The 11,578-nt window shown below is 45.2% G+C and overlaps 1 protein-coding gene across 45 annotated transcripts in view; it reads left to right on the top strand.

Annotated features, from left to right (window-relative positions):
* LOC128873993 (longitudinals lacking protein-like) overlaps positions 1-11,578 on the top strand; it is an 89,485-nt gene that overhangs the window by 32,589 nt on the left and 45,318 nt on the right. The window contains exons 7-8 of one of the 45 annotated variants that reach the window (XR_008456538.1): positions 8,427-8,928; positions 9,522-10,008. The exons of 39 other annotated variants lie outside the window; for them this stretch is intronic. Coding sequence is in view for 5 of the 6 variants with exons in the window: in XM_054118140.1 (XP_053974115.1) it covers positions 527-978 (452 nt within the window). In the remaining variant the exon portion in view is untranslated. Of the gene's footprint in view, positions 1-526; positions 994-4,075; positions 4,331-4,630; positions 4,885-7,408; positions 8,217-8,426; positions 8,929-9,521; positions 10,009-10,257; positions 11,533-11,578 lie in introns of those variants that run through there. 5 more of the 45 variants (XM_054118146.1, XM_054118163.1, XM_054118149.1 and 2 more) reach the window with 5 other exon arrangements.

Here is an 11,578-nt window from a genome sequence, read left to right as displayed (position 1 = left end):
GAATGCGGGGACTACACGATACAAAAGCATACCGTACGAGGTGTCCAGGATGCACATCGGGGATGAAGATGCAACGTCAACCATAAAAATTGTACATATCGTCGAGTGTATCGTTTCGTTTCAGGACATTAGGTTTTGCTTCGAAGGTCATCATTCAACAGTAATTCTCGACTGAACCGAGTTTCGAAGCGGCCATCATCGACGAATCGTTCGTACAGAAATTGGTTCACATCGAAAGTTTCGAAGTGCAATTTCATTAAATAAATCATGTAACCGTTGAATTGATTTGAAGCGAAATATTAGCGTTATTCCAGTTGTTATGGGACACTTGTGAGAATAAAGTGTAGCCTCTCGCATAGAATTCCTTTCTTCGATTAGATCGTTACGAACCCGAAGTAGCTCGAAAACCCGCGCGCGCTTAGAAGATCGAAGCATGGACGGCGAATGTAATTTCTATCCGATGTCGTCGGTTCGTTGTCGTTTTGCTTGGCACTAACTAGCAACGAAAATTCGATTCTTTTTCTAGATTCGCTGTACGCCCGACTGCATTCGGCGTTTATTCGTCCGGAAATGGTACCCGGGGGATCCATGCAGTCCGAGGCATTCCAGTCGAGGGGCGATTCCGGCAAGGACGCGAAGGACGAGTCGTTCCTCTTCGTGGAACCGAGCGGATGTCGCCAGGAATCGATGATACCGTCTGTTTCTAGAACTCACTGGCCGGACAGTGTCGTTGTACAACGCCCCACGCCTAGGAAAAAGTTTTACTGTCCGAGGTGCAACAGCGGTTACACCCGACTCTCGGACATGAAGACTCACTGCCACTTTCAATGCGGCAAGGAGCCGCGATATCAATGCCCCTATTGCACGAAGAAGGCGAAATTTTCCTCGAACATGTACGTCCACGTGCGACGGATGCACAAGGACGAGAAGCTGCAGATCATCGATTTGTACAAGCAACTCTCCAGAGTTCGTTATTAACACGTTAGGTTCCGAACTTTTACCGAATACTGTGAATGCCTTTTTTTTCGTTCGAAATAGCGAAACGTGTAGTCAAAAAGGATAGAACACTTTGGAGAAGAAGAAGGAGGAAGATAGGTTTCGCAAACGATACATATCCGAAGTTTATTTAGGAACACTACTCGTTATTTATTCGCCGGAAATATGGTTAGCATTGTAATCCGCGAGTCTTTCTCGGGTGGTTTGCATCGATCATAAACGACGATGGAATCGTCGAAATTGGCATTCGTAAATTGGACGATCAGTTTTTAACAGCACCGTCGAAATCGCTCAAAATTAATTGAAATTAAAAGGAAATTCCCGTTTGCTCTTTGATTGCTTCGTAAAAGCACCGAGCATCCACGTATGTAAATTGGTTCGTATTAAGAGCAATCGTAAATGCAACGGAAATGCAACTGCACCTCTGATCTACACGATACAAGCATGTCCACCACTAACTCGGACGAGAAGATGAACACTGCGTAAAGTATTTATCGATTAAAGGCGTAAGTTCGTAAGTTAACAGTAGATCAGGTTGAAATGTAGACGTTCGATGGGTTCATTTGGGACTGTCGTTGGAACAACGTATACAAAACTACTTTCGAAATAATGCATCTGCCAAGTGGGCCATTTAATGTCGGTACACTCCAGTCATAAGGAATTCTACGAGAAACACTTTTTCGAAGAACAGCCTGCTTGGGAGAATACGGGCACTGGCTTTCGAGATAATATGGCCACCAATGTTTTAACGTCCAGTACGTATGAGCACTTCTCGTATGTTCGTTTACAATCATAGCGACGCTACTTTTCACTTCACGTACTCTAATTTATTAACGTAACGAATTACAATTGCTTCGTAGTAAAATTTATGAGAAACGAAGCGTACTATCTCGTTCGCTATTAGAGATAGAGTCCATAAGTATTAAGACATTCCATTTGAGAAAATCAAGTTGATTTTCGACCTTCGAAACACCTTCGCCTATTGTACAACGTTTGTATAAAGTAATTTTTCATGCAACGCATAATTTATAAGTTATTTCAGGTGAGCATGTTAGATGTTTCGCCTTGTATATATAGATAGGTAGATTGTAAATAAATAACTATGGTAAATTTTATTTCACGTTACATTCTCAATGAAATACATTTCAATCCATACTGTCCACATTTCCCCATACTAGATGCTTGGATTAACACCGCTTTTTCACGAGATATCAACGTTGTTACATGATTTATATTTCCTCTCGCTGGGACCTGTGAGTGCGGATGAAATTGTACGAATGGGTAAATAAAATATCAGCGTGTAACAATTGTTTACGATACGTGTATTCAAATTTGGCGTTCCCCTCATTTTTATTTATTTTGGAAAGTCGAGTATGCCCATATTACCCCGAGTTTCTCCTATTCTGCTTTCAGCACGACGATGAACGGCGTTATTCGCGAATAAATCTTTGGGAATTCCTCGTTATTCCTCATTCGAAATAAAGCTTGTCCTACTCTGGACCGTCCAATGCAAAGTTCCTTTCCTATGAAAGCCGAAAGGCTCGATTCTCGAGAAATTGCAGCGACGGAACTGGAGTAACCGTTTTTTTAATTTTGTTTCAGGCTACAAAGTTGAGTGTCACAAACGCAAAGACGGTGCTCCCAATCAAGCATTGACAAGCTTCGACGGCACTAGAGCGATTACGAGTAATGTTTGCAATATCTGTGGTCAAATATTTTCTTCTTCGTGCTCGTTAAAATTGCACGAACGCGTTATCTGCAGACGACTGTTGATCTGCGTATGCAAGTGTTGCGATATGTTGCGACAAGAGGACGAAACGCTGGCTGGAATCTATAATCCATAGAAAACACTGCTCGAAACAGAAGTGTCCGCAGCTGTTGACATGCATACTTCATTGTACTCTAATTTTTATCGTTGCCAAGTTCTTTTTTATGCGATTTTAATGTCGAAGCGTCGAAGATAATAAAGAAAACTTACGCTATTCCGTATTTTTTACTCGAAGATACGTTGCTTCATTTTCACCGTGTCCGCTTAGTTTTACGTTTCGGTACCCAATGTACCTTGATAGTTCAGGGAAGAAATCGAGCAAGTCGAGAAGAGGTCGCGGGACTCTGATGGAACTGCCTCTGATGTTGCAGAAATCGGAGGGCTGGTACTGGGCCGACGAGATCTAGGAGCGTGCCGATTCAAACTTGCTGCACATGATTACACGTGCAAGTACTGCCGAATGAATTTTAGCAGATTCTGCGAGTGGCGGGCTCACCTGGAACAGTGCTATGTGATCCCTAAATGGTTGCAGCGCCATTTCTGTAAAATGGGCGGTCATTCTTAATAACATCGACGAATGTATCGTGTAACTTGGTTTGCCACACAGTCGTTCTTCGTTGATCGTTCATCCACCAAGAAAAATAATAACCGTACTTGTTTGATATGCGTTAGGCTGGAGCTAGGGACGGCAAAGTATTCCTATGTTAAATAAACGTTGGAGTTTGACCTGTTCCCTCATCTCTTATTCGAATAAATATGGAAAGTTATAATAATCACATGTAATTGTGTCCGATTCATCCATCATTAATCACAATTATTAACAGTATGTTCCCAGCCTTGTCCACAAATGGCCTCGAATAAAGGCTTTTCGATCAGAGATGGGCGAAATCCTCGTCCGAATAAAAATCAAAATAGAAAATACGAAAGATAGGTCACTTTAGAAGGTGATCGAGTACGTTGATGCGATTTTTTCGAACAATTCTTGTATGCGGACGACGCCCATTTCTGGTTTCGACACAGCTCGCCGCATCCGATACAGTGCGTCACGTTACATGCGTTCCTTTGATTTTTCGTTGGCTTTTGTTGGCATGATTACCAATCACGATCCAGTAAACTTCTTCTGCGTTTGAAACGTTGCTGCTGCGCAGTAGGTGCGACGACGAAGCATTGTTTTCTTACACAGAGGATTTGTCGTATCGTAGCACGGACCTCACGAAGCATCTATACGCCTGGAACCTTTTATTTTCGATCAATTCGTCGTTGTTGCGGTTGCGTGAAGATGTTCACTGACCAGCGATTCGATGTTTGCAGGTTTCAAACGATTCGCTGCGTCGAGACTGTTACTGACTGCAGGACAACGCAGCAGACTTTACAGATCGTTCGTACCGAACAGTCCGACCCAGTATCCTTGCAGCAATTGCACGAGTGTTTTCAGACAGAAACGAAGTCTGCTTACCCACTTGAGATACGAGTGTGGCCAACCACCTCGATTCAAATGCCCGTACTGCGACTTGATCTCGAAGAAGACGTCGAACGTACAGAAGCACATCCGGAGGAAACACGAAGGCAACGCGGTTTACGTTCAGGATATCTATCGGTTGCCAAATTTAGCTATATAAAACTCGCGTCGAACGCGCTCCACGGATTCGTTTAGTCGGGGATTCCTGTGTTTGTGCAATAAAACTACATTTAAACAAGAACACACCGTGAGCTTTTCCTCGACGATGCTCGCACGATCTCGTGGTTGTTGATTTAAAAACTGACGTGTTCGCGAGTCTTTACGGACAACCGAGACATTCATGCGTATCGTAGGTGTCGCAACGAAGTTGGGAAAATTCGTTCTGACGAGATGCTTTTCGTTTTCAGGTTTCTGTTGGCTAGAGGATACGCGCGGGCTGTGTTTGTCCGCGGGAGTACCATTTAATCGAGCAAGCAGAACTACTCTGCAGACGACACGAGGGATCGTATAATTTTCGTCCAACGTACTCGACGTCAACCTTCCCAATGTATTCGCGTATTGGACGAATAAAGAACTTTGTGAAATTTTGCCTTCTTGAGCGTTTCTCGATAAACGACACCCTCCTAAATTCATCTTCACGGCAGGTTCCTTTTTTTCTTTTCTGTTTATTTGTTTTTTTTTCTTTTTTTTTTTCTTTAAAGCGTTATCTCTAAATAACTCCCGCGACTCCAGGCGCTCCAGTGATCGTGACGTTTTCCCAGCGTAACGAAGATTTATGCTTTTAGTTTCCAGATCGATCAGGAGGACGTCGATAAGCGGTCGGTTTGGCTGTCCGAATTGCACGAGCGTGTTTCCCAGATGGAGAGGTCTTAAAGAGCATTTGCGCTATCAATGCGGTCAGCCACCAAGATTCCAATGTCCATATTGTCTCCATCGCTCGAAATTGATATCGAATCTTTACAAACACGTGCGATGCAAGCATCGTGGCCAATCGGTGTGGTACATCGATCTCAAACAGCAATCGCATTATCAACGTTACGCGCAATAGGTCGCTCCTGGGTAGCCAGAGTCGAACGCTATTCGAATAAATCTATACCTAGATAATAATCTTGACGGAAAGGTAAACGCGACGCGGGCCTCGCTGGAAGTTTATTCGATATTCATTAACGAACAGATTCAGTCTTCGGATATTGAATCTTGAAACATCACCTACGACCAACATGGATATTCCAAAGTTGCAGTTTACATCACGTTAACACTAAACATACCACGACCGGTAAAATGACAGTTTTCAAATTTTCCTGTGCAGTTCTTACGTGCTATATGTAAATTATGTACAATTGTTTCATGGAAGTATCTTTAAGACTAGTCATTCGTCCCATCACGATAGAAATAGTTACAAATGAACGTCGTTAGGTTTAGTGTAAATTTATGTTATTCAGCCAATGAATATTGAACAGCTCGCAGTACCCGCGTTACGTTTATTTTTAAACGTTTACAAGCAAGAATCCAGTGGGTGATTTATCTAGATATATCTGTTATCCGAATAATCGGTGCTTTCTCTTGCGAGTAATCGCCTTTTCGCAAATAAAATTTTATCCGAGGATGCGTCCGTCTAACGTGACCGCGTTTCCACGGTAGCATCGTTGGCGCTTCGCTCCTTCGACGGTGGTGACTTTCCAGTTACAGATTTCGTCGCAACGAAACAATTGTATGGCTATCACGATTAAAGGTTTATTTAGATAATACGTTAGTCGTTATTCTTACTTGCCATCCGAATGCAACGCGTCCAACTTCAGACTTTCTTCGCGGGGAAAATATCCCGAGGGACCTGAAGGGATTCAAAGGTTTTTAGGAATAGAAGGAAAAAGGAAACGATTTACGAGTGAAATCCTTTGGTGTTTTATCATCGCAAATAAAGAAAATTCAAGAGTACATATCCTTGCAGCGCCTAAGATTGTACGAGACCATAGATCATACGACCTCGATGAATAGGAGAACGAAGAGTCCCTCCTGATATTGTAACTCTTCGTTGGTTAACGTAACAGAGTCGTAGCGCAACCTTGCATTAACATTGTACAATTGTTGTCTCGTTTCTTCTTTTTGGGGGGATCGGAAACAGAGAAACTCGTTGGTGGACCGAGCGCACACACAGCTAGCATTTTGCAATCGTTTCTTTATGCTTGCAGACGAGCAGTTTCTCTCCGACCGTCTAATGGCCGGACGGGACGCGTCGACGTCGTTCGCGATGCAACACGTTCCGAACGCCAGGTTCCCCTGTCCGAATTGCAGCAGCGTCTTCAACCGGAAGAACAATCTGCAGAAGCACCTGAAGTACGAGTGCGGACAGTTGCCGAGGTTTAAGTGCCCTTACTGCGGGTACCGTTCGAAGAAAACGTCCAACATCCGCGCGCACGTACGCTCTGTTCACTTCGGCTGCGCCGTTTACGTGATCGATCTTAACGCGAGCTGCATCTAGTTACTCTAGATCAGGATCGACCACCCTCTGACAAAAAAAAGACACCGATCGAACCGAAACCGTCGAGTATCAAAGTTTCGTTCTCTCGCGCGTAACGATCGCGTAACGATCCAATGAAAGTTTGCATCGTGTCGCGTCCACGTGGTCCTTTTCAAGGATTTTGGCTGGTCGGGGACCAAATTGCTAAGTAAAACTATTTTTCTGATAGATCTCGTAGTTTTAGCTAGGGTTTTGTATACATGTACATTTGCACACACAGAATTTCGACTTCATCGAGAGTTGACTATTTTGTTTAAAGGCTGATAGAGACTTTGAAGAGGAGGAGGAACGATGTCCATCCCCGAGCAGCCTTGACCCGCGAGAATTCTTGACAGGACCGCATTGCGTTAATGTTTAAAGCGCGGAAATTTGAAGGCTCTATCCAATACTCTGTACAGAACCGAAATAAAAGTTGCATTTCTTTCGCCCGAAAAGCTACATGTGTATCCCCGAGGAAGAACACTCGAAAGAGGCTAACCGGTCGTCCAAGTCGTTTCACCGTTTCTCGACCCGATCCTTCTCGCTTCCATATACGTTCGTAGATCACTAACACCGTTTCCGTCCGTCTCTCGGACCTTTTCTTAATCGAATCACTTATCGGATATAGTCGAACCGCCGTTCGTCACTGGATCGCGGACTCTGACGAGCTCCAAACATTTTCTTGCAGATCTGGAACACCTGGGCGGCTTCAAGATACCTTGCAACGCGTTACCAAGAACCACGGTGGAGTTCCAGCACCGTAACAAGAGCAGATTTCCCTGTCCGAAATGCACGAGCACGTTCAACCGGAAGAACAATCTTTATTCCCACCTGAAGTTCGAGTGCGGACAACTGCCGAGATTCGGCTGCCCTTATTGCAATTACGCGTCGAAGAAGTCGTCGAACATCCGTGCCCACGTGCGCAGGAAACACTACGGGTATAAAGTCAACGTGATCGACGTGTCACGCGACCCCTTTGGGACGTCCATGGAAGATCTCGACACCGCGAAGATCTCCCAGAGCTTTTAATCGACTACGGTTCCGCCCTTGCTTCGTTTATCTTTTGCCAGTAGTAACGTCCAGGTCACGTAGATCGGTGGTTCTCGACCCTTAGAGCAGTGCAAACCTAAGAGCACGGATCTACGTTTTCAATTTTCCGTTCAAGCAGCGCGATCGTTAATTCACGGTTAGCCATGGTATTTTTACACGAGGGACGTCACCAGTGCGCGATGACTGTAAGGATCCTAAGAGAAAGCCTGCGCTAGTTACTTTCCATTTTTGAGGGAACGAAATTAACATGGCTTGGTATCATAAATATTCGCTTTTTCGTTACCTTTACGTTCTTTCTCTAAAGATCTAAAATGATTAAGAAACACTGGTGTAGATCGTTAACAGTATTCGTTCTATCTTTCGCGGCCGGCGTCGCCGACCCTAACCGATCACGAATCGATTCTTTGGTTGATCAATAAAGCAATCAGCTGCCACTGCACGAGCAACGAGCCTCTTTTCTTATTTCATCCTCTTCACGGAAGATCCCAAGCCCGCAGGAACGAGCTCGATGGCCGTTAACGTTATGGCAATCGAAGAAGGTTTGACCGATTCCAGCTTCCACGATTCTTACTTTTCCTTCTAGCATCTACCACCGGTGGTACGCTGGCAATACGAAGAACTCTGACAGCGGTGTCGCGTTTCTGTTTCTGTTCCAGGGTTGAAATACTGCGTGTTCACCGGCGTCCCGACGCCCTCGCAGAACTTTCTCCTTCAGCAGCATATGGTGCCGAGTAATCCCTCGATCGTGCCCCTCTCCGACACCTCGCAAATGCTCCCGCGGAAGTTTCCCTGCTCCAATTGCACCAGTGTCTTCAGTCGGAAAGGCGGCCTGACCTATCATCAAAAGTTCGAGTGCGGCCAGAAGCCGCGGTTCAATTGTCCTTACTGCACTTATCGTGCGCGGCATATCTCGAACGCGCGTAGACATGTGCGCAAGTGTCATCCAGGAAGAGAGGTCTACACCGTCGATCTATGCCAGCTGCAGCAGTACGCTGCTTGAAACCGACGACCCCGAAGACGACAAGCGTCTCGTCTCCGAAGAAGAATACCGTCAGCTGGAAAACGTCGACGAGTAACGCGACGGGATCAAGCGGAAAAACGAACGAGCCACGTCGCGGACCTTCTCCGGAAGAATCGACGTCGTCGTCGCGAAGAACGGTAGAGACCGACGTCTCTTAGGGGAAAATTGCTCGAATCGTGTGCTGAGAATTTAGTACAGTGGTACTCGATCGAATAAGACATCCTCTGCACTGTGTGTAACATAATAAGAATTTTTAGCGTTCCCTTGTTATCGTATCTAACTTATTTCTGTCGCCTAGTTCGATCACCCTCACCTTTCCACCCTTGTGCGACTTGATTTCATTTATTTGACCACTACTGTACCTCGCGGAATACGGAGTCGAGCGCTATTGAGATATGTTTATTGTCACGAATAACACGTTCCTTGCCAGACCATTTTTTGAAGACTTTCAGTTTAAAAAATTAATTTATAATGCAAAATAAATTTATTTTTCTAGGTATTAATTTAACAAATACGATACCTAATGGCTTGAACGGAAAGTTCAGCGTGGGGCGCATACGCGTCACGGAAAGTGATAAATTTTCTTCGAGTCTTGCATCGTTCCAGGGTACGATCGAGCAATCTTCCCCTATTTTCGACGTCTTTTCCTTATCTTCGCGTGCATACGGAAGATAACGACCCAGGGAGAGTCAGAGCAGTCGGGGTTGAACGCGATTTTGTTTCTTTTCAGGAGTTCAATGTTTCTTCCTCCAGTGTTTACGTTTCGCCAACGGAAGCTGCGATGGAACGAATCATCAAATAGAACGGAAGTCTCGCGAGCATCCGACCCGCGCGTACCTTAGCTGAATGCTGCCCCGAAGACTGTCAGTGCCAAACAACGTATCCATTTCGCATCTACCCACACGTTTTCGCGCGAATCGCGACGGACCTTGCGCATATCTGTGACGTGCGAACGACAGGACGCGTTCGCGCGAAACGCGTAGAGTCAACGATGTCACCGTTGTTCCTGCAACTCGCAGAACTCGCAACTGTTTTACTCGTAGCACAATTGTTCGCGACTAACGCTACCTAGACCTGCATTGTATTTTCCGGTAGTAGATGTTGCAAAGTTACAGTTCCGCGAATTCCAGAACCCACGAACACGAACAAACTCTGTACTTAATGGATATGGATCGAACAGATCTGTCTCTTTTTTAAATATACAAAGTTAAAATCAACGGTTTGTGAATTACGTCCATTCGCAAACACGCGGCACCCGATCCTCCGACATCCTCTGCTCCTGTCACGTTTACGTAAACCCTTTCAACGAACGAATTGATCCGGAGTCGCTGATAAGGTCAGCTGGAACGTTCGAAGGCATGTTGTTTCCAACTATCTCGATGAAACGATAAACATTCAAGCAGAAACCAACCCTTCGTTGAGCAAACCGAGTGTTTGACGAAATTCTCGTCTCGTTTCTGTTTCAGGGTTCTCCCTGTCAGATTATCCGTGCACGGTGCCCATCGGTAAAAGACGTCGGAGTTATCAAAAAACCGGACTCCTCGGTAACGGCGAGAAGCAAAAGTTCCCGTGTCCCACGTGTCCGAGCGTCTTCAGTCACAAGAACAATCTCTACTATCACTCCAAGTTCGAATGCGGTCAATTACCGCGATTCAGCTGCCCTTACTGTCCTCACAGGACGAGACACGTGTCTAACGTGCGTGCACACGTGCGCAGAAGACATCCCGGTAACAACGTATACGCTATCGACGTCTGTAAGGTGGAAGGATAATCCTGTTGAATAGGTGTCGAGATTCTCTCAACTTCAACGAGGAAAAGCTCGCTCGATTTGTATGGCTGTACGCCGAGAATGGCGTCTTCACTTAGCGTAACCCCGTGTCCTTTCGGACGTGGCGACGACTGACAACGTATACCCATAAGTTGATCGAATGTATCCTTAGAGTATCGCTGTGTAATCTTAGAAATTCTCCTTCTCGTATTGTACAGTGTAGGGTGGCGTCGTCGAGATTTGTAATTGCTCCAACGCGTGTAGGACAAGTTTAAATACAAAAATGTATTCGTTAACGAAGACTGTGGCAATCGGCCGCCACGGTTGGATTCATGAATCGCTGAGAGGCGTAGAACAGACGATCAAGGGATTAATCTGTCTTAACTGCCGACGATTTCCTCTCCCCTCGAATCCCTTAATCCGCGATACTACGCTCGCAGTTTTCGAAAGACTTTACTGCAACTTATTTAAAACAAAAAGCAACTTGGCGTAACGTTCGAGAGGACATAGAAAACTGGACAGGAGTGTTTCATTTTTCTTTTCTGTACTTTGATAAGAAGACTAGGTATCGTGTATGCGGTAGCGAGGTACCTTCGACGCATAAGAATAATAAGTGACACTCTTCCTTTGTACCCAAGATCTCGCAATAAATGTGGAAAGTACGAAAACAAGTATATTTGCGCGTGCACGCCAAGTGCTTATCACTAGACTTGACCAGTTTGTCTGTAGAAAAACTGCGTTGTTTTGTAAGAGATCCCGTAACCCAGTTACGGCTGACGTCCTTCTAAATGGACGGAAGGCCCGGTTTAGGAACGATGCCGATATCTCATAGCTTTTGATCGATTAGACTGCGTCGCAAAGAACGTTCAGCCTTATCTGGGTTAATTCCATTCACCCGCAGAACGATCGAGAAACGCGGGCGTCTCGAGAAGAGTTTTGCTGGCGTAATGAAAACGGTATCGCTTTAAACGGCACTGTCGATGTTTAGAACTGAACAGTTAAGCACGTCGGTGCACGAA

This window comes from Hylaeus volcanicus, chromosome 3 (assembly GCF_026283585.1).
Source record: "Hylaeus volcanicus isolate JK05 chromosome 3, UHH_iyHylVolc1.0_haploid, whole genome shotgun sequence".
Lineage (NCBI taxonomy): Eukaryota > Metazoa > Arthropoda > Insecta > Hymenoptera > Colletidae > Hylaeus > Hylaeus volcanicus.
Note: the sequence above shows the minus strand (reverse complement) of the source record. Positions and strands in the feature narration are given on the sequence as shown.